Here is a 24,821-nt window from a genome sequence, read left to right as displayed (position 1 = left end):
TAATCAATACAAGTGTACTAAAGGCAGAAATAAGTCTGACTGGACTTTTCCTTTAAGTTGATAGCAGTAATCAATACAAGTGTACTGAAAACAGAAATAAGTCTGACTGGATTTTGACTTTAAGTTGATAGCAGTAATTAATAACCTATAATAATTAATAACCTATAATTAATTAATAATACTAGCTTTTTATAGCAATGTACGTACCCAAATATAAATGTATACAGTAGGCATACTGAGAATTCAGTCTGTATTAACACGACAGTTGTAGTTACTTTGAACAGTTTTGCTGGAGTTAACGTACAAGTCAAGTTTCAAGTGCAATTCTACTGTCTGGGAGAAACCATTTCACGTAGAAGTTGTACGCAATTGAGTATCCACTATGTTTCTTTATTACCAATTTTGCCAACATATTTCAGTAAGCTTGGGTGATAATTCTCATTTGTAAGCATCAAATGAAAAACAAACTCTACCTACAATTGAGCATTTACATTTTGTAATCAAAACCCACATACTTATTTAAAACACTGTTTATCAGGGTGTATGTATATAATAAACGTTACACAGCAGGATAGAAGATCGGTGGCGAGTGCTGCCAGATTCACTGGCAACATTAATTTCACAACAAGGAAATGTCTTATTAATTACCAAATGAGTTATCTGTGTGGGGAGCAATTTATCTGACAAATTCACTAATGAAGCTTCCGGGTGTCTTGTACCACTCCTGTAAATCAACCTATTTGTAAGAAGTCATTGAATGAACTCAATCTGTATAATTCTAAGACTTTGTTCTGTGTTATATATATAACACAGAAAACACACGCACACACACACACATATATATATAATGATATTTCCATTGTCTGCACTCTATATAAACAGCACACCCAGAGAGTAGAAACTAGTTGTCTGATGATCGCACTATGTGTGAAACTCTGAGTTACAACCAAGAAAGAGTTCCAGAACTATCAAAACTATATATATATATATATATATATATATATATATATATATATATATATATGTGTGTGTGTGTGTGTGTATTTTATATGTTTGTGTGTATAATGTGCATATATACTAAATCTATGATTGTTAAATTGCCAGTTTCCATTATTCAGGACTTCGTTTTGTAAGGTTACTCGCCATATATTTGCTAACGTATAACTCTGAGAGTGTATGGCTGGTCAGCTGCAGAGCACTCTTGATGAGAATTCTGGAGACACGAGTTAAGACTCCTAAACACAATGGGCCTTTCTTTCCTCAATTTCATTTTATATACATGGGCTTGTTTCTTTCAATGTATATCACCATAAACGTATGTTTCCACATAAACACAACAAGTCCTCGTTGAAGACATAGCCCCCCCCCCCCCAAGAGGATTTGTTGTAGTAGGATTTTGTTGGTATTATTGAAAGGTGTGATGTATTGTTTGAACATGAAATTAAGTTATAGATTGAAATGTTAGAGTACTTAAATAGTAATATTAATTGCTGAAATGTGTGAGGAGTGATGTATAGAAAATGGAAGTATGATTTGTGTTTATGTGTGTGTGTTAAAGAAAGGACTGACGACATTTGATTGGAGTGAGTTCGTTATAACAATATGCTTAGGTATGACTGTGTATTTGGCAAGTGATGTTGAAAGCGAGTGCGGGTTGACATATACAATATTGGCTAAATATAAACTGTGACAATATACTCTGACTATTTTGGTAGGTGTGTATGGCCTGAAGTAATGTAAAGGTAAATGTAAGGGAATGCTTTTCTCTAGCCTGACAATACAATGACATGTTGTTGAGTCTGTGCAGTATTTTGCTGGCTTCCAGTTAAAAAAGGACAGCAATAATGTCATGGCTATTATGCCAATTTAAAAGATACAGCCACTCAACACCAAAAATGGATTATTTTTTACCTGTATGTGTAGATCCTGGACAATTTCAACTATGTCAGCATTGTCTTAAAGATTGCAGCATAGAAATCCAAAAACACCTCATAGATTGTACATGATGTCTGTATGAATCATATTATGATAACTTTATGTCTGACCTCAACTCTGATATTGAGCAGGCAGACAGTTGAAATTGCATGGCTTGTGATTGCCACAGAATGTATGTATTTCAACAAATTTCTGTCCTCTGACCTTGGACACTGAGGTCAAGATCAAAGGTCATGGTCTCATTACAAAGGTCATTACTAATAAAATGGTGGTAGACACTTGAATGTTACCTCGATCTATTAAGGTTCAAGAGTTAATGAGTAAAATGTGAATACTTATGACAAATGTGGCCGCCATTCAGCTGTTATTGTACATGTTGTGAAAGGAAGAGATGTGCATATGCAGGCTATAGTATCTGACAAGTGTCCCAGGTTTGGTTGGAATCAGTCCACACATTTCAAAGATATACATATACACTTGGACAATAATATGGTTATTTGACCTTGAAGGTCAAGGTCAAAGTTCAATGTGTCATTAGAAAGCTCGTCATTGGGCAAAAGTGTGATTATTTATGACAAATGTGGCTGCCATTTCACGGTTGTTGTGAGGGTTGTACAACCAAGTGACGTGCATATGCTCTCTATAACATATGACATTTGTACCAGATTTGGTTGAAATTGGAGCATGCATATTGGAGATACAGGTGAATACAGATACAGACGGATGGACGGAAGGAAGAGACGGGCAGACAGACGAACAGAACCCAACATAGAATCCCCCGTCGGGCTCTGCCCTTTTTTTTTGGGGGGGGGGGAGGAGGAGGCTAATAAATTCATAACCCAGTTCTTATTTGTATTGATCAGTTTATTGTATATCTTGCCATCATTTCATATATACAGAGTACTGACATGACTTGAGTCATCGATTAGTGTCTTGCCTTACAAGTACAAGTACCATACTTTATGACAGACCTCGCAGTACTGCCCTTTATGACAGACCTCGCAGTACTGCACTTTATGACAGACCTTGCAGTACTGCACTTTATGACAGACCTAGCAGTACTGCACTTTATGACAGACTTCACAGTAGTCCTTTATGACAGACCTCACAGTCTATTTAAAATCTGAAACCAATTGGTGAATGCAGCAGCACAACAACAACAACAACAACAACACTTTAAGCATAGGTTTTGTGACTTAACAACTATGTAACGAATTATTGCTACAATATTATCCTGTCTCCGTGGTGATATTATAATTTCTTCATAATCTCTCTTCCAAAATGTAAATTTTTTTGGACAGTAACTATAATATAGTAAATCGTGTCTCTGACTGATGGTGCCATGGAAACACCATTACTGCTTTGCCTTCAAAAAAGGCTGAAACTATATTTCAAATTGTCCAGTATATTCTTTGAATTCTGAAACAAGTTACAAAAGAAAGTCATTACTTTGAACAAATATTACTAGGGTTGGCTTAATAGTTTTTCTGTTGTAATAACTCTACTTAGAACATTTTACATTTTATGTACCATATCTTTTTCCGAGTGATAACTGTTACAACTGGGGAAAAACACCGGTGTGTTTGCTTGCATGCGTCCAAGAGACTTCAGCATTGAAATATCAGTTAAAGACAGTAAGGGAACTGATATAAATACAACTGAGCTGTGGATGCCTCTGATATAGGGTGGTATGATGCTTTTATCAATTTGGTTTTTATCTGTGGAAGGTGTGAAATAAACTTCCACTTGATAAATGCAACAGTAACACTAATTACATTGTCTGTCTTTGCATGAATACTTTCTGAATAGCATTAGCACGGGAATGTGCTGGTGTTTTTTTTTTAATTTGCAGTTTGTAAAATTAGAAATATACGATGTTATTTCAGGAGTTGTAATATCACTTCTCTGGTACCTATATTGCTGTCTTTATGTTTGTCCTTATCTATACACGCATATAAAACAAACAAAATCATCAGAATTTCTGAAGTTTACAATTAAAAGTGAACTAGTGACCACTGAAATAATTGGTGGATAGAACTAAGAGAACATTGCACAATAAAAAAAACGTCTTGAAGTTTTAAAAAATCAGAATAGAGTAGAGAGAAATGATCAGAAGAATTATCATCATCGTTACCTATATGGCATTAGAACTTTGTACTGTTTTTCTACTTGGTGAACAATGAATGTTTTACATTAAAGGGGAACACCACTACAAGAAATGAAGTCATTTTCATAAACTACGGGTTCTGGAGAGTCATTTCACGATTTTATGTCATCTACAATTACTTGCGATTGATTGAATTCAAGTTGATGTTGTGCAACCATGAATACATTATTTCTGCTGACTCCCATGATGCAATGTTCCACAGCAAAGATACCCTATAAAGGCGCAAGTTCAACTTGATGTTTCTCTGACATATGTGATTGTAGGTGATGTAAAATCATGAGACCCTCCAGAACCTACAGTTTATGAAAATGTCGCCGAGTGATTTCCTGTAGTGGTGTGTTCCCCTTTAAGGCAAAAAAATATCTTAATTCTTAATATAACAAGATACAACACATTGAGAAGGTAATGGTATTCCAAAAAGATGAAAAATTCACACAACAATACTGATAAAATTGTTTAAAATCTTAGCCATACAAGTCAAAATAAATTCATATATGGTAATAGTATGCTGATTAACTGGAAATAGACAAATTGCACAATTTTATCATAATCTTGAGAAAGACTGTACTTTATAGAATTTACTTGTTTGTAAGTTGCCATGGCAACGGACTCACATAACTAGTGGTTTAATGCATGTACACAAACATTTGGATATTTAATTATTTAAAAAAAAATGACTGTAAGATAATATAAGTAATTATAGAGAGCCATGGTAAGTGTCTGATGGTTCAGAAATTGGCTGCGAGTTTTACTATTGTTGCAAAGCAACTGGGTGGGTATCTAAGAAAATAGGGGTCACTGGCAGGATGAGTGTAGTATAGATTATTGGTGTATCGCTAACAAATGTATTGCACAATCTAGGTGAATAAAAATGATCCTTGTAATGTAGCACATGTAGCAACTAATCTTATAGAAGTAAGCCTTAAAGAAACAGGGTGTAAATTGCAACATTGTCGCAAAAGAGGCTGGGTGGTTTGAAAATGACTGGGTGGTTTGAAAAATGACTGGGTGGTTTGAAAAATGACTGGTTGGTTTGAAAAATGGCTGGTTGGTTGTAAAATGGTTGGGTGGTTTGAAAATGACTGTAGCACTTTGATAAAATGTGTGTAGCATAGATTATCAGAGAATGTATTTTTTAGCTGAAATGAATAAAACGCACACGTACAATTTAATGCTTTCATCTTTTGAAGACAAAAGACCACTGGCAAAATGTTGATAACATTTATGTGAGCATAGCAGCAGCGGAATTTGGCTCCCTGTCTGTTAGATTACTCACACACACTGTTCTCATAATGACATATGTGTTTATTAACGATTTTGAGTCTTCATTTTCTGTCTTTCAACCTTGATTCATAATTGTAGATATTTCATCTTTTGATACAAGATATTGACGTGCACTAATAATATTTCAGATAATCTATATGACCTTTGATACACAATATTGACCTCAAGTCAGTCAAAATATCATAATATCAAATACAATGAATCTCAACAGAAGGGGATTAGAACCCTCACGCTTTGTTACAATCATGTATGATGTCATGAATGTACGACAAAACTTGGGAACGGTTCTGACTTTGGGACTAAGTGCTGCTGATGCATGTCTGGTGCTTTCATTCTAGTCATCTCTATGAATTCTAAGTTCTCAGTATTGTAATTGGGTTGTTTTTTTTTTTATTAGGTGAGGGGGAAATAATACAATTGTGTACCTTTGTAAATACAAGTAGACTTGGTCCATTCATTTCAGAATCATTGTCTCAAGAATAAAAAATAAACAATTAAAAAAAAAGACAATACTGTAAATATATTCAATTGAAACTCTGTTAATGATTGAAAAAAAAGTAACTCTATACTCTACAGGTACTTTAAAGTAGCCATGTGGATGAGGATTGAGTGCATGCTAATATCAAGTTGGTAGGCTTTTTTGATAAATTTCTGGCATAAAAATAATAAACAGAACATTTTTTTCTGTCAAAAATAACAAATCATTCTGATAACCAGAATATAGTACAGTGCATCGCATTCTACTGTTTACTGGTTCAGCTTAATACAGCAATGCAGAGACTACACACTTCGAGATGGCATGATTAAATGCATAGTGTTTCTGGCTAAATTTTGTCTCAATGAATTGAACTAAGGTGCCAATATGCCGACATCAAACCATTGGCACCGGCATGTCTGTATATATAGTTGCAGTATATTTAATTGGATTACTTCATTCAGACTAAATGCAGCATGAAATCATCTCGCTATTAAAGTTTAGCATGCACAGTTTCTTACTGGTTCCTGCTTGCTTGCATCAAACACAGCCAGTGAACAGTAACCTGCAATGCGCTGTATATCAAAATGCAAACACCGCTCTGAATGTTGATATATAGCACACTCCATCTAAGTATATCGTTTAAAGTGCTGATCGTCATATGTGACGTTAACAAACTCATTGGCCTATGATAATTTTCAGTTTTCAAAGAATGAACGATATATGTTGATGTTGAGTACATTTATAATGTAATGCTGTACATGTATTCTTTCATCTGACTGCACCTGCATGTGAACTAATCAACTTACTAGACTTTGATAAAATTTGTTTTTTTTTACGATTCAAATAAAAGTATTCACAATAAAAACAATACTTCGTTAAAAATTATATTCTGCTCGTAATCTATAAAAGTTACATTCTGATGGAATCTATTCAGTCTATGGTGTCTATTTTTTGTTTTAGTTTTTGTCTTTTTCCATGATACATTTTTGAAATCTTTGAGTTTGTTCTTGAAAAAAAGATATTTTTATCATTCCATTGAATACTGAGGGAATCATGTAACTTTCCAAGAAATAAATGACATCAAATCGCAACTTTCTAAAAAAAAAAAAAAAAAAAAAGATTCTCAGAGAATACTAAAGTTACTTTCTGATGTTATCTATTTCTTGGAAAGTTATATTCTCTTGGAATCTATTTCTTGGAAAGTTACTTTTTGATGTTATCTATTTCTTGGAAAGTTACTTTTTGATGTTATCTATTTCTTGGAAAGTTACATTCTCTGGGAATCTATTTCTCTGGGTATCTATTTCTTGGAAAGTTACTTTCTGATGTTATCTATTTCTTGGAAAGTTACTTTCTGATGTTATCTATTTCTTGGAAAGTTACTTTCTGATGTTATCTATTTCTTGGAAAGTTATATTGTAATGTAAACCATCTCTTTCAAAGTTACATTCCAATAATCTATTTCTCTGAAATTTACACTGTGACGTATTCAATTTCTTGGAAACATATAATCTGATAGACTCTATTTCTTGGAAAGTTACATTCCATCAATCTATATCTTGAAAACTTACATTGTTTTGTAAATAATTTCTTTCAAACTTCTAGTCCGATAATCTTCATGTATTCTTTGAAAGTTACGTACTGATGTTATCTACTTCCTTGAAACTTGTATTCCGATCGCAACTGTTTCTAGACATTGCAACTAAATATAGTTTGTGAAACAAGATCAAAGAATTGTATTAAAAGTCTTCCGATGGAGTTTGTTAACGAGCAGCTTAACAGTACAGTCATTATACTCTCGCTGAAATTTTGAAAAGAAAAACTGAAATCGAAAATATCAAAAATTAATTCAGAATCTGGTATGTAAAATGTAGACTTTGAAATCCATTGATGTATTATTCTGAAATCATCTCTAACATAAACCAGATTGAAATGCTGATAGACTTGAAAGTCAAAATGTGTTATTTGAAGTACATACAGAATATGTGAAGGTAGATGAAAGTTTGTTTGTGATATTTGCTGCGTTGTAGATATTTCATCTTTTGATACAAGATATTGACGTGCACTAATAATATTTCAGATAATGTATATGACCTTTGATACACAATATTGACTTCAAGTCAGTCAATATTTCAGAATATCAAATACATCATATAAATATTGACCTTTGATGCTCTATATTGACTTCAAGTCAGTCAATATTTCAGAATATCAAATACATCATATAAATATTGACCTTTGATGCTCTATATTGACTTCAAGTCAGTCAATATTTCAGAATATCAAATACATATATATTGACCTTTGATGCACTATATTAACCTCGAGTCAGTCAATATTTCAGAATATCAAATACATCAAGATTCAGAATACCACATCTTTCATACTTATTGACCTTTGACACAATGTATTGACTGTTGCTATGACAATATTTCAGAATACCAAAAACATATTTTTTTTATATTGACTTTTAACACAACATATTGACTGCTGGCCTGCCAACAGAAGAAAAATATATCTACCTCTAGCCAGGAGTATGATTTAAAGAATAATTTTCTTCAATAATTTTTCTTTAATTTCTTTGATAAACAAATTAAATCTATTTAGCTGTAGCTCTGTAATGTAACTCTTGGATTTGCAATTTAAATATTGTATGATATATTTCTGTTTGACTGCAATTAAGTTTTGTTTGTCTGATCAACATTTGGTCTTCTTTCTTCAGATGTTTTTATACCACCTTTTAAATCCACTAAGGTTCCTTTCATCTGGAGAGACAGAAAAACAAAACGTTTTACAACAAATTTCAGGAAACATTTCATGACAAATACCATTTTTACTGTTATCAGTGTATTGCTAATGATATTGTAGTGCTGATAATATGTATAAGTGACATACCTGATCTAAAAGTTGTATGCTGATGTCCAATATCTCTCGCCATCTCTCCAACTCAGCATCGTGATAATATTGCTGTTGTTTTAAAAGATCTGACCATTCATGTGAAGTTTTAGGAATATCACTGAAAGAGACCAAACACCACAATAAGTCGAATTATCACTCACAGTGGTACAGAAGCTATACTATATCTCCGATATCTCGTTGTAATTTTGGAAGAAAGAAGAATACATCTTCTTATCGTCTGTTAAATATGTTCATCACAGCCATGATTAGTTCTTGTATCACAACCAAGGGTTCTAATTGTTTATGCTGCCTAGAAGTAAAACCAGCAAATGGAGAATTTGACAAAGCCTGTGCTAATACTGTGAGACACTACAAATTTATTAACCCAACCATTACCCAACCTGTGACATAACCTGTGACACACCTGACCATTATCTCTGTGCAGAGGCAGTACAAGATGAAGTATACCTTTGACTGTCTCCAGCCCCCCTCCCCCTGGTAAATAGATCAAAGGTGGAATTTGACTCAAATTCATCACATTGACAGAGCCAAAGTGTAAGCTTTTACCCCTGGGTAGTAAGACCCTGTCAAACAAGACATTTCTTGCAGTTTCAAAACACCCATACTTTGTACAATCTAGATACAGAATAACAACATATACAAAGTACTCACTTGAAGGAGTTAATAGCATTCTGTAGTTGCCATGAGTTACTCTGACTTGCCGTTAGTTCCAACGATTTCAGTCGGTAAAATAATATGACATTGAATAACAACAACACCAGCAATCTGTAACAGAGAATAGAGTAATCAGGTGAGGTACTATATAAAATACATGTACTGTAATAGTCAGTCACAAATAAATATCAACCTGACACTTACACTCAGGTGGATATTTATTTGTGACTTTAACATGACAATATTAATAGGTATCCCAAGTGATTTTTTTAAATTGGTTAAAAGTTGTTTTTCTATTTAGTTAAAAAGTACATACAATTTGACATAAAATGATACCTCATTTATCAAAATTACTAAAATATTAAGCGAAATACATGAATTTTTGTAAGTTGGTACTGCAAGTTGGTAACCAATGATATCTGCAAAATTAGAATATGTGGCATTTTGGCAGTTTCCATTTTCATAGTAAGTGTGTATTAATTTTTTTTTTTGTAGAAAATAACCAAACTAGTCACTTTACAAAGGTTAAAGCTACATCTAATTTATTTTTTCTCACTAAGCTTTACTAAATTGCTCTGATTTTTTGACTGTTTATAGGCAGATACAATTTTCTATTATATGCAATCAGTGTATGTTTCATCAAAGTGAACCACATGGCTCTTTACAGCTCCATCCAAAACTTAACATTGAAACTTTTCCCTTTCAAATGCATACATACTAAGCAGTCACAATTACGATAGTGACATGTTTAATACATCGTTACATTGAACTGAAGTCCAATTCATGTCACTATCCTCATCATTTTATAATCAGTGGTACAGGGAAGGCCTCGAAACAGTTCACACACTTTGGGAAATTATTGTTAAAATTCTTAAGCAGTCACCATAATTGTACTTCCAACATGCTGTGAAAAGTGATATTAATCCAACTCATTTAATTACTTTCCTGGTTTTTAACAAGCTCCACTTGTTAATTAATGCTTGTATGTCACTGGTTGTACATGTACATACTAAAGAGTTACTGTTGCAGTGATATGCTAAATAAATCTACATTGTATATATGTTGACTGAAATCTTGTTGATGTTACTATCCTATTCGTGCTTTCCAACCATAGAGAAGGGTTTCAAATTTTCACACACTTTGTAAAATTATTTTGTTAGAATTTTTACTTACATGACTGATATAAGTGCCATAAATTTCCTAGTCTCCAACTGAATACCAAATAAAGAAAGTTTCATTTCTGATAACGATCTGTTCACAACAGGATGTCCTGGTGAGAAAAAAAAAATTCAATATCAGCAACTTCACAATAAGAGGATGGTGTACCACTATTTCTATATTTACATTGGGTCAATCTGAATCAGAATTAAAATCAATAAATCCTTAATTACTTTACATAATAACTACAGTATATCATTTTTTTCTTACTTAAAGTTACATTTTGATGGAAGTATACTTTTTCAATCAGACCCATAATATATTCACAGAGAATTGTTAAAACACCAATAATTAGACACTGTACATGCTGATTACAGGATGATTTTACCCCAAAGGTAGTAACGCAACAGGCCATTGATTTTTTGGTACGACCTAAAAATTAATTTGATAGGATTTACGATACCATATTATGTAAAGTTGTACAAATATGTTTAGCCACAGGCAAGTCAATACTGTTCAGGGTGTACAATAGTTTGAGTGAGTCATTGTACGCAACAAAACAGTTTCAAAAAATCGTCCAGTTGCAGCTAGTGCCGATTTGAAGTGACCATATGGATGAGAATTAGGTATTTATTTTGGATTTTTAACTTATCAATTTTATCATGGATTCCTACTTGAAAAATCAATATGAAACAACATACCTCAAACGTTTGGTTGTAACTCAATAAATTGCAGAATATCGATAAATATGTTAATTTTGTTATTGTACGTACAATAACAAACTTTTTACACACTTTTGAGCTTTTCGCACTGAATTGAGCTACAAATTCTGACTTGGTCTATATCGTTTCACATTGATTTTTCAAATATGAAGCCATGATCAAACTGTTTGATAAATTAAAAATCCGAAATAAATTCATTTCCCTTGACTTTCAGCCACAGGGAAATAGACACAACATACCAGCCACGGGGTAATACATGTCTTCTAGTGTCCTTATGGCCAGGTGATCAGTGTTCAAATATAGCAACAATGGTGTTGTGCACAACTGATATTGAAGTTGTTATTTTATAAAGAAAGTATTCCTTTTAGTATGTAGATCTATCAAGTAGTTTCAAAGTTTTAATTTTTCACCAAAACTCAGAAATATATCCATAGCAATAACTGCATAGTGGCTTTATCAGCACCTCTTCATCTACACCCCAAGAAACATCATCAACAAATTCAGAAAATTAGCCACATAGTTTTGTCACCTGTCTGTTCAGTTGTACTAAAAATTAATAACTATCAATAAATATACACCTACTTTTCACTGGAGACACGTGAGGTGATACAGCTGGTGTACTTGTTTGAAACTTAATAGCATCGGTATCACCCTGCTCATCACTTAAGTCAGCACCCATTCTACTCTTTCCATGTGAATGTTTACGTCTCCTCATTGCCGCCGTCGGCTTCTTTCTTTTGTAACGTGGATTAGTAGCTGATGATGCCTTGACGAGATACTCATCTATACAACAAAGGATAAATTGGGTTCAGATTAGGATTAAAGTTAAGATTTAGGTTTGAAAAATAGTTGTCTGGGTAGAGTTTAATATAGAAAAAGTTTGTCCTGTCCACAAATATTATCTACTCAATATGAAAAAGAGTTGTCTGGTAGAGTTACAGAAAAGGTTGGTCATGTCCAACAAAAATTATCTACTCAATATGCAAAAGAATTGTATGGTAGAGTTACAGAAAAGGTTGGTCATGTCCAACAAAAATTATCTACTCAATATGCAAAAGAGTTGTATGGTAGAGATACAGAAAAGGTTGGTCATGTCCAACAAAAATTATCTACTCAATATGCAAAAGAGTTGTCTGGTAGAGTTACAGAAAAGGTTGGTCATGTCCAACAAAAATTATCTACTCAATATGCAAAAGAGTTGTCTGGTAGAGATACAGAAAAGGTTGGTCATGTCCAACAAAAATTATCTACTCAATATGCAAAAGAGTTGTATGGTAGAGTTACAGAAAAAGTTGGTCATGTCCAACAAAAATTATCTACTCAATATGCAAAAGAGTTGTATGGTAGAGTTACAGAAAGACTGATATTCATTGGTATCGTTATCTAATCAATACGACTCCATTGATAAGAACGCACTAATAATACATGTACGTAAAGCTGGGACTGAAATACAGACCTCTAAAGTGGTGCACCACTCCAGGAAATAAAGGCATAATCACAAACTGTAGGCTCTGGAGAGTTATTTCATGATGTTATATCATCTACAATTACTTGCAATTTCTGAGAAGCATCATGTTGATCTTGTGACTTTATAGGGTATCTTTGCTATGAGTCACTGCATCATGTAGCCAGCAGAAATAATATATTCAAGTTGCACACTGAATATTCTTGAATCCTGAGTGCCTATACCCATCTTATGAATATCCATTATGGAACTTGAATAAATTAATTCTTACTTCCATGATGCAATGTGATATGATAATTTTTAACTTACCAAGCATTTTGTAATTATCAGCTATTCCTGAACCTGCATTCTTCTCAATAATTGTTTTGACTAATCCCCAAACTGACTTCCTGTACTTTATTTCACAATGCACCCTGGGATATAACCAAATACAGTGTTATTGCCTAAATGTCTTCATTTGGTCAAATACAGTGATAGTGACAATGTAATACAGACTGATACATAAAAGATGTGAACCAACTAGCCAGCTCCTTTCATGTGATTCTTACAACAACAAACTCACCAATATTTAAGGAAGAAGGGGTGCTACCTCATGGTGGGTGGGGGGGGGGGGTTTACTTATCTGATGATACCCTATGCTCCGTTACCCCTGGATATCTGATCAAGAGGTGGTATCACATATTTATAAGGGTTTTGAGGGGGGCGGGAGAGAGGGAGGGAGGTGCAATTAATAGAAGATATGCTGTGTGCTCCTAACCTTTATTGTATAAAAAGGAATCTGAACGTATACATGTATGTTTGTGATGATGGGTCAGGGAGGGGGGGGGGGGGTGAGGGAGTGCAATTGGCTGATGAATCTCTAAAGTGTGATGATGGGTCAAGGGGGAAGATGAGGGAGTGCAATTGGCTGAATCTCTATAGTGTTATGATGGGTCAAGGGGGGAGGGGGAAGGCGAGGGAGTGCAATTAGCTGAAACTCTCGCGTGATGATGGGTCAAGGGGGAGGGGGAGGTGAGGGAGTGCAATTAGCTGAAACTCTATAGCGTGATGATGGGTCAAGGGGGGAGGGTGAGGGAGTGCAATTAGCTGAAACTCTATAGCGTGATGATGGGTCAAGGGGGGAGGGTGAGGGAGTGCAATTGGCTGAAACTCTATAGCGTGATGATGGGTCAAGGGGGGAGGGTGAGGGAGTGCAATTAGCTGAAACTCTAGTGTGATGATGGGTCAAGGGGGGAGGGTGAGGGAGTGCAATTAGCTGAAACTCTAGTGTGATGATGGGTCAAGGGGGAGGGGGAGGTGAGGGAGTGCAATTAGCTGAAACTCTATAGTGTGATGATGGGTCAAGGGGGAGGGGGAGGTGAGGGAGTGCAATTAGCTGAAACTCTATAGTGTGATGATGGGTCAAGGGGGGAGGGTGAGGGAGTGCAATTGGCTGAATCTCTATAGTGTGATGATTGGTCAGGGGGGGGGAGGGTGAGGGAGTGCAATTGGCTGAATCTCTATAGTGTGATGATTGGTCGGGGGGGGGGGGGTGAGGGAGTGCAATTAGATGAATCTCTATAGTGTAACTGTGGTTATATAAAGGAAGTGAATAGATTTGATGGGAGAGAGGAGAGGGCAAATTGTTCCTTAAACCTAAACCTCACCTACAGTATGTGACAGTGCGGGGAAGGAATGGATAGAGACATATTTCACATGACTCTGCACTGTGTGTTTCTAACCCTAGTCATATAATAAAAGGTGGCAAACAGACACCGACAGAGACACACATTTGGACACACAGACACACACACACACATGATGGGCTGAAGGAGAGAGACAGGGGAAAATGTACCTACTTGAGTCTTCACCGTGTGCAGTTAATAAAGAGGTGGTTCCATATATGTGTGTTAGGTTGAAGGGGAGGAGGTGGAGGTGTACTTGTATGTACCTAAGTATATAATGTGTGCTGCTAATTAAGAGGAGGTGGTACCATATGTGACGGGATGGCACCTGGAGGAGGGTGAAACTGTACCTATCTAAGCCTACAATGTATGCTAACATTTGTGATGGGTTGGCAGGGAGATAGGGGGAGGGTGAAACTGTACGGTACTATATGTGATGGGTTGGCGAGGAGATAGGGGAGGGTGGAACTATACCTACCTGAGTCTACACTGTGTGCTATTAACCCTGGTTATACAATATCTATTGGAGACATAGAAGTTATCTCCATACGGGATGCCATGATTGACTACGTCTGTTTCTACAATATAACAATGGCCATCTTTACTTTGGTCCTTGAAGTAGGTCTGTAAGGATTAGACAATAGAGAAGATTACAGAGTTATCATTATTACAGAGTTATCAATATTAAAATGTTATCAATATTCAATAATAATATATGTGGCAATTAATTTTCAGCTGACTAAGATAGACATCAACTCAAACTATTGTTGGTCCATGTGGTAGTTTAAACAAGTGTTTGATAGTAACGTCTTTATTGTACAGATATAATCACCATATAACCATGATAGTGTGTAACCACTTAAAGGGCTAATTTTCAATCCCGGGTCAGTGTCTCAACACTTCCCAATATGTTTCAAACCAATATTTTGTCAAATATAGTCCATTTTGTCAAATATAGTCCCCAAAACTATTGCCAAAAAATGCAGTGGCATATTTCTTTCCTGTATATTCATAATACTGTAGTCCAACATTAGGAGATAAAAAAATCTGTAATTCTCTCTAAAATGGTGGTTTCATAGGTGCTTTATACGGGTTGTCGGTGGCCGAGTGGTTAAACCACTTGCCTCTTACCACTGCGGTCGGGGTTCGAACCCCATTCAGGGTTCGATTAAATTTACCACGCTGTAAGTAAGAAGAGTGTCGTTCAGTTTGACTCTACCGAATATTAAACGCAGGTTTTCCCCGGGTACTCCGGTTTCCTCCTGCATTAACACTGAACCCATGAGGGATGGCCCTCACTGGACTTCTTGGGAGACAAGTGTTTATATGCTTAAAGAACTATCCAGTATAAATAAAGATTATTATTTATGAACTCTGTGAGTGTATTGAACAGTCAAAGTTATCTAGCATAATGAGTGTCATCTTAATCCTACCCCATATACAAATTAGGCTTGCTATAATAACAATAATAATAAAGTCATTTTTTATGCAGCACTTTCCCACATTGTGCTCGCAGTGCTTTTACAATTATTACCCCTGGCACTGATCTATAGTGGCACAATGGCCCTTTATACTTCCTCAACTCCCTGGGGAGGACACAATCCATACAACCTTATCAGAAATGACACCCTTCTGTGAGTACAATTAAACCAATATCCATTCAATATCAACATGTTGCAACAATAGTTTTAGATTGTGTCTGTCGAAGTAAGTCGAAACCTTGATTGCCACTGTGGTAAAAATTAGAACATGTCATCTATCAGAATGCAAGACATGCAACTAAGGTACACAGATACAGGAATGTAGCAAACTTAGTAAAACAAGCAAACAACTACGAAGCCATATGGCTGAGGATTGGGTATTTATTTTTGATTTTTAAGTTATAAAACAATATTATTATGCCTACTTGAAAAATCAACATATGCCTTGTTTATAACTCATTAAATTGCAAAAGATTAATAAATGTGTAAAATGTTTTAAAAACAGTTTGCTAGCCTTTTGCACTGTACTGAGTTACAAACACAGACTTGTCATATGTTGTTTCACATTGATTTTTCAAGTAGGAAGCTATGATAAAATTTTTTTATAAATTGAAATTCCAAAATAAATACCAAATCCTCATCCATATGACCACTTTAAATCATAACTCAAAACACTGTAAGTTACAGTAAATAAAGATATTATAAAAATCTTTACTTCTGCAGGGGCCATGCAAAGCTATCGTATTGGCACAGATTAATAACCCAAATACAAACAAATTACAGAACTGAATATTAAACAGGAAATGCAGTGTCCTGAGTTTAATATTTCTATTCTACAAGCAGACTTATATGATGTGTAATGTAAGACTGATACAGGAATGTTTTCATATGGATTTTGAAACATGTTGAAAGAGGTGAAATGTTACCTTTGACCTTATGAACTTTGACCCGGTGGCATTTAACTTGTCAAAGAACTGACATAATTTATGTAGTAATGTGATATGAATGTGATACTCCTTTTACATCTGATTCAATTCCAATGTCGTGAAAAAAAAAATGATGACATGTGTTCGCCACTGCCGACTCTCAGAACTCTGACATGCAATGCTTTGTATCATGAAGAAAACCTCCCACTTGGGACTGGAAACATTAGTAAATAAAGTTTTAAAAATACAATAGACTAAAGAATTAGTTAACTTCTTTTGTTAAACCCAATTTTACCAATCTTCAGTCCACATCTCCTAATTAGCTTATCATTGAAGTTGGACTGACTGCAGTTGTCATCACAACCTCTTATAAAACCGGTCTGGAGTCAAAATATTTTTCAAGTAATTTACTGTTACGTGCCAATATCATTTTTACACATATACATCTTTTTGGATTGCTCCTTTTGGCTTTTTATCTCGTTTTTATCATAAAGATGGCATTTTTGAATTTCAGTTGTTTTTTTTTCTTTGAAGAATCTTGATGAAAAATTAACTGTCTGTGATCAAAACATCAGTAGGTAAGTTTTAAAATAAAAACTTATACTTGTAATAGTGTATTAAGATTTCTAGTCCAAGTAATTTCTGGTTTAATCAACATCTGGTGTCTGTGTATCATATAGTTGGATTAACCTTACACAGTTACATTAATTTTTCACTAAACATCAAATTTATAGAACAATGTACCTCCCGGTGAATTTTTCTGCAAATCAAAGATCATAAAACCTCTCAAAACTTTGCTATACAGGGCATAAAATTAACACCGGCCCAGTGGCCCGGGGCTAGTCGATCTTCAGGCTGGATCAGAAGATGTTGGAAAGACCTACCGAACTGGATCGGTAGATTTTGCTGCAATGTTAAATCAGAATGTTTCTATACTGTATCAGTTTCAAAATTATGCTTAAAATTGTTAAAAAGGCAGATTGCCTTCCTCAAAAAGCAACTGTTTTGACCAGCTTATAACTTTAAATCAGTTGTATCATCGGGGAAATGATTGAGTCCGTAATGGTAAAGTATGTGGAAGTTTGCTTCTGGTCCTTTTCAAATAACAACAGAAATTTGGAGGTTCACTGTCTTTTTTATCAGCGGCAATATTGGATTTTAAAATTACTTAATTTTGATATAATTTTTACTACTATTTTCACATTTTTACTCCTATTTTTTTGGTTGATTTTGATTTTTTTTTGCTTGATTTTAACTGAGAATTGAACAAAGTATCAGCAAAACTATAAAATGAAAACATTTCACTTCAAAGCGTCATCATTTAATGTTAATTTAAGATCACCCAAACAGACGACCCCCTGATCTTTGACCTGATATGAAGCTCTTCAATGAACCTCTGACTAGCTTTTATTCATAGCACTGATATATTAGACTTCACCAGTAGACAACCTTTAGTGTCATTTCAAAGACATGCAGTACAGGTATTGAACATACACATGCTAGACAATACATGCAAAGTGTGACATGCAGACTACCACATGATGCATTACATTGTTCTAGGGTTCAGTAAATACACATTTATTCATTTTCAATGACTTCGAATTTTTATCAATTTTGTAAAAACTAAAGAGGGCAAAGGTATTTTTTTCAATAAAAAGCAAAAAACATTTCTCTAAGAAGCTAATTTTCATTTTTGAAAAGTACTTTGGATATTGTCAATATTTTTTTTTTTTTAAACTAAATTTTGTATTTTCTTGAAAATCGACTGTTACAGGATAAGTTGTAATCACAATATGGAGTTGTTATCATTGAGTTTGCTTTTTGAAAACAGGAAAAGTGAATTTATCTAATGATAATCTGTTCAATTTAAATGTTCTTGTTTGCTTTGCGATAATTTTACATAAAATTAGTATTTTATAGATACATTGTCTAGACAGTCAGACAGGAATATTGTGATTCTATGGCAAGCAGCAGTTAGTAGAGTTAGGCAAGTTTGCAAAAAAAGGTAAGTCTGCAGAGTTAGGTAAATTTTGCAGTTCGGTGTTAGTTCAGTTAGGCAAATCTTGGAGGTTGATGTTAGTTCCGGTTGGTAAATTTTGCAGGTTGGTATTAGTTCAGTTAGGCAAATTTTGCAGATTGGCATTAGTTCAGTTAGGCAAAATGTTGTATTGGTAAATGACTACATAGAGTCTAGTTAAGGCACCTGGACTTCTGATGTTTCACTGGTCTTGGGTCCAAAGGAGGCAAATAACGTCAGAGTGTATGTCATGTTGCGAACCATTTTACTTTTGTCTATATCTTGCCATGGGAACATGACAATCTCTACAAAAAAGATGATGAAATGGGAAAAAGAGAGAGAAAAAGAATGATATTTATAACACCTATGAAGAACAGTATATACACTCTCATGATAATGGAAGAATCAAGGTGACATGAGGCCCACATCAAAGTTTCATAACAGCCCTTTCATATAAATAGTGCCCTCTATCTGTGAGACTATTCTTGAGATCGAACACCCTCTATGAGATAAATAGCACCCTCTATCCATGAGATAAGTAGCGCCTTCTAAGTTCTAGCTATGAAACAAATAAAGACTCAATATATATGAGATAATATTGCCCTTTATCTTCTCCAGTGTAAGATTATTTGTCAAGAGGGCGCTATTCATTGAAAGTGGCACTTTTGTACACCTTGATCCTTTCAGTGAATTGAAGGAGGAATACACAATGTAATGCACTGATGAGACTCTAGTGGTTTGATTTGATTTGATTTGATTTGATTTGATTTGATTTGATTTGACAGAAATCAGTCCACCTGAGTAGCTGTTGTTGGTATAGTACGAGGTCCCATCTTGAATTGGTTGGTGAGATCGTAACTTTCGTTTCGGACCAAGTTGCCAGTGTCAGTAGGTTCCCAAGGATCTGCTTTATAATCTATTAGAAGGAATCCTTGGCTGTTATACATACTGGAGTTAGTTACAACACATCCATTACAAACATAGTTGTTAGTTGTAACACAAAATATAGTACACACACACACACACACACACGCATACATGCACACACACACACACACACACACACACACACACACACACACACACAGATACCAGATAAAATTGCACCACAAAACAAACACTACAAAGACATTATGATACAATACAAATACAAGATTCTACAACATAAAAAATAAATTGAAAGCATCTGATATAAAATGCACATAACATCACCATTGTCATTATCAATATCATCATCATCATCATCATCATCACTATCATCATCATTATCATCATCATCATCACTATCATCATCATCACTATCATCATCACTATCATCATCATCATTATCAATATCATCATCACCAGTGTTCATCATCATCACTATCATCATCATTATCATCATCATCATCATCACTATCATCATCATTATCATCATCATCACTATCATCATCACTATCATCATCATTATCAATATCATCATCACCATTGTGTTCATCATCATCGTCATTGTAGTCATCATCACCATCATCATCACGTAAACACAAACATCACATTCACTACTTACACTATCATTAACACAAAGACACTATAGTATAATGGCATCATCAAAGACAAGACAAGAAAAACAATACACCGACACTACCAGCACTACTATCACAACAACAACAACAACAACAACAACAACAACAACAACAACAACAACACAGCACAACACAGCACAACACAACACAACACAACACAACACCCCAATAGCACCAGCTAAAACAGACAACATTTAAAACATAGTAATCGTACTTGTTGTTTTCCTTGCTTCCAGGAATTCTCTGTAGAAGGGAAAGGACTCCGAAAATAACATTTCAAAGAGTTTGTCAGCTGGGAAGTCATACACGTCATTCATACAGCAACGACCAGGATGATCCGTACATGGACAAATCACTTCACCTAAACAGAGACAAAACAATAAACATAGACTTTTAATTGTCAATTGTACATTGTATATCTAATAAATACATGTAGCTTTGTATATATATGGATAATATATAATGCTATATATATATATATTAGATTTGAAGGAGCACTTATCTACCCTTCCCAGGAATACTGATGATATTTTAGTTGAACAAGTTTTAGGATACACAAACAGTGTTGCAGCCAGAGGGGGTTTTTGGGTCATTTGACACACATTTTTTGGAGCTGACCCACAATTTTGGAAGTGACAGGTCATAGATGACCCACACTAAAATTGTGTGCCAATATGTTGAACAACATGACCACGTCTATAGCAACAGCCAAATGATTGTGCATATTGCATAGATAACAATAGGGTTGGATAGGCAACTGCATAATCATTCAGCAAATATCTAGCATGGGTCAGCATATGGGTAAATATTTTGAAAAACTGTAGAGTTGTGCTACAACGCTATTGGCGCTTTTTTTTTAATAATGTCCCCCCAAAAATGTAGGATGACCCAGAAAAATGAAAGTTTCGGGACACTATGTCCCACTCTTTAAAAAGGCTGGCTGCAACACTACAAATCGTGGGTTAACTCTAGGAAAATAAAAAGATTGGGGGTGTCCTTGAAAACATGATGGCGAACCCTAAATTTTCATTTATTAATTCAAAATCTTGGCTTTTAATACAATACAAATGTTGTTTGTGAGTTGGTGTAACTATCTGAGCAAGGACTGACACCATCTGATGCAAATTGTGACATGGGTTTAGATATCTTATAACTATAATGCTATATAACATACATTAAGCCTGTCCATACTACAAAATCTGATCCAGATCCAATTCAATTTACCTGTCCATACTTGTGGTTAATTCGTGTCTAATCCAAATTAACTGATCTGGATCAAAGCTTACTTTGGGTGGTGGTTTCAATCTGGATCAAAGTAATTCAAATCAGCTCGCGATCAGTTAGGCCTGGTGTTGTACGTACTCGAGTGAAATAGTTTGATAATAAGTCATCCAAATCGAATCCAGTACATGTGTGGACAGTTTAATACACTAAATGTAATTCGGATAGAATCCATCTTTAATTTTTTTTTAGCGTAGATGGAAAGTGGATTCTATGCGGATTAAAGTGATCTGGATCAGTTTAATTCAGAAAGGATCTGGATCAGATGTGGACAGAGCTATTGTAACAGAGACTGCATTATACATTTTGTAATAACACTTGATTTGCCTGAATACATACATGCATTACTTTGAAAACATCAGATGAAAGTCTGAACACGAGTCCATATACATGTACCAACCGTTTCAAGTTAATGTTCACTGGCTCTGTTTGTTAAGACCATGCAAACTCTACATACTACACTTTAAGATAGCAAAATTGAATGAATACAAGTTTCTCATGACATTTTGCCTAACTGTAAGGAATTGACGTGGCACCGTGCAGACATAAGAAAATTGGCACCTGTGTGTGTACTTGTCGTTGTAGTATGTTTACATGGTTATTTCATTCAGACTAAATGTAGGAAGAAATTGCAATCTAGTATCTGAAAGTATACCATGTGCCATTTCTTAAGGATTTCTACATGGTTGCATCATACAGAGCCCGAGAATGGTAAAATGAAATGGGCAGTGTCTAATCATTCTAGTGCTTTGTAAACATATACATTTTAACAAAGACCGTGTCGTAATAACATTCAATTTGTTTGACTACATGCATTACCTTGATGATGTTGGTGGTCTGTGAACTCAGAAGCTGACGATTCCAACAGTTCAGAGACTGAACACACAGGTATGGTACACAGAATTGATGATAAAAGATGGGAAGAACAAAACATCAACATATAAATGAAGATGATGATGTTGATAATAATGATAGCAGTGATCAATTACGACATAGCAGTGACCAGATTTGTGTTGCACATACAGCAGTTAAACCGTGACCAGATACGTACGAAACATCACCACATAGAAAGAGGAGAGAGAGAGAGAGAGAGAGAGAGAGAGAGAGAAGAGAGAAGAGAGAAAAAAGAGACACAATCATATGTTGATCACGATTTGGATATTTCAATTGATGCTTTCCTTAATTCTAAAATGTTTGTGGCACAGGAAATTCACATTTTTTTAGAGAAAAAAAGTATCCCATGTGATGCATGCACATTTCTACTTATAGAGAGTGAAATCAACTTCTTGGAAGTGAAACCCAAATATTTGCCGGTGTCTTGTAAGCATTGTCTGGGAAAATGGGCACTATCCCATTGTAATACACCTTTGCTGATGTCTTGTAAGCATTATCTGGGAAAATGGGCAATATCCCATTGTAATACACCTTCGCCGGTGTCTTGTAAGCATTATCTGGGAAAATGGGCAATATCCCATTGTAATACACCTTTGCTGGTGTCTTGTAAGCATTATCTCGGAAAATGGGCAATATCCCATTCCAATACACCTGTGCTGATAATGACAAGATGTCGGTAAAAATTTGGGATTTGCTTCTAAGAAATTGTTTGATTCTGTGAGTAGACCATTTTCATTTGTAATATTTTAGTCAATGAAATCACAGGACAGCTTGGTTCCCGAAAGCACAGCCTTCAACACCCCCTCCCCCTCCCCATCTCCCACTGCACCTGCCAGAGAATACATGTGCCAAAAATGTTGCTAGGATGGAAGCTTTGCTTTGCTACAGCATTATGCCCAAAAGACCTGAATCAGATGTAAAGCACATTTTGCATAGTATGAAGTGTTCAATATATGATATAATAGAGACACTGTCTAGAACTCTTTGTAACTGTAGTAGAATACTACCACCTAGGTGTGTCCTAAAAGTAATTACTATTGGATTGCTTTGTCAACACCATAACATTCATTCTATGCACTAAGTATGCATGTACATGTATGTATATGTATGTATGTATGTATGTGTGTATGTATGTATGTATGTATGTATGTATGTATGTATGTATGCATGTATGTATGCATGCATGCATGCATGCATGCATGTATGTATGTATGTATGTATGTACATGTATGTATGTATGTGTGTGTGTGTGTGTGGTGGTGGTTGTGGTGCATGTATGTGTGTGTGTATGTATATGTATGTATGAATGTATGTATGTATGTATGTATGTATGTATGTATGTATGTATGTATGTATGTATGTATGTATGTATGCATGTGTGTGGTGGTGGTGGTGGTGCATCAATGTGTGTGTAGTGATCCATGTATGTGAATGTACATGTTTGTCTTAATTAACCCATTACTTTGTCATTTCAAAGTTCAGACAGGTTCATTCTATCCATTGAACATACCTTCATCCTCCTCAGAGAAGTCACTTTCATCAGTTGGTAACTCATCAGATGGAGTTTTGACTAGTTTCTCTGATTTTTCTGCTGGAATATCAAGATTGTGAGGTTTGACAGGACTCAGTGGTTTGGATGCCTTCTCGCCATTCTTAGCCGGGGTTAATGTCTTAGTAACTTTATCGACTGGTGACTTGACGACTTTCACATCAGATGATGACTTCACAGGAATGTCGTCCCTTGAAAAACTGAGATCTGACTCAGTATTGATGGATGATTCATCTGCTGCATACGCTGTACTTTGTAATATGGAATTATCCTGTTACAGATACAAGTCAGTAAGAATACAGACCTTGTCAATCATATACACACACAAACACCAAGAAATAGTCATACATACTAAGTATGCATGACTGTACACATGGATAAATACACACATGTTCATACTATTACATGCATCTAAATACAAACACTGGTATATATTGAACATACATACATATACACATATATATATACACATACATACATACATACATTCATACTTACATACATACATACATACATACATACATACATACATACACACATATATACCGTATATATATACACCCATACATACATGTACATACATACATACATACATACATACATTCATACATACATACATACATACATACATACATACATACATACATACATACATACATACACAC

The 24,821-nt window shown here is 34.9% G+C and overlaps 1 protein-coding gene across 1 annotated transcript in view; it reads right to left on the bottom strand.

Annotated features, from left to right (window-relative positions):
* Nucleotides 1-8,172: 8,172 nt before the first annotated feature.
* The window catches only part of LOC144440320 (protein Aster-B-like), a 56,100-nt gene continuing 39,451 nt past the window's right edge, over nt 8,173-24,821 (bottom strand). Inside the window, exons 9-19 of the mRNA XM_078129678.1 lie at nt 24,118-24,427; nt 22,533-22,589; nt 20,647-20,793; nt 19,057-19,175; nt 14,925-15,070; nt 13,092-13,195; nt 11,900-12,100; nt 10,611-10,707; nt 9,435-9,548; nt 8,760-8,880; nt 8,173-8,629 (exon numbers count right to left, since the gene is read on the bottom strand). Of these exons, the coding sequence (XP_077985804.1) occupies nt 8,543-8,629; nt 8,760-8,880; nt 9,435-9,548; nt 10,611-10,707; nt 11,900-12,100; nt 13,092-13,195; nt 14,925-15,070; nt 19,057-19,175; nt 20,647-20,793; nt 22,533-22,589; nt 24,118-24,427 (1,503 nt within the window). The 3' untranslated portion in view covers nt 8,173-8,542. The remainder of the gene's footprint in view (nt 8,630-8,759; nt 8,881-9,434; nt 9,549-10,610; nt 10,708-11,899; nt 12,101-13,091; nt 13,196-14,924; nt 15,071-19,056; nt 19,176-20,646; nt 20,794-22,532; nt 22,590-24,117; nt 24,428-24,821) is intronic.

Source organism: Glandiceps talaboti, chromosome 9 (genome assembly GCF_964340395.1).
Source record: "Glandiceps talaboti chromosome 9, keGlaTala1.1, whole genome shotgun sequence".
In the NCBI taxonomy this organism is placed as follows: Eukaryota; Metazoa; Hemichordata; class Enteropneusta; family Spengelidae; genus Glandiceps; species Glandiceps talaboti.
Note: the sequence above shows the minus strand (reverse complement) of the source record. Positions and strands in the feature narration are given on the sequence as shown.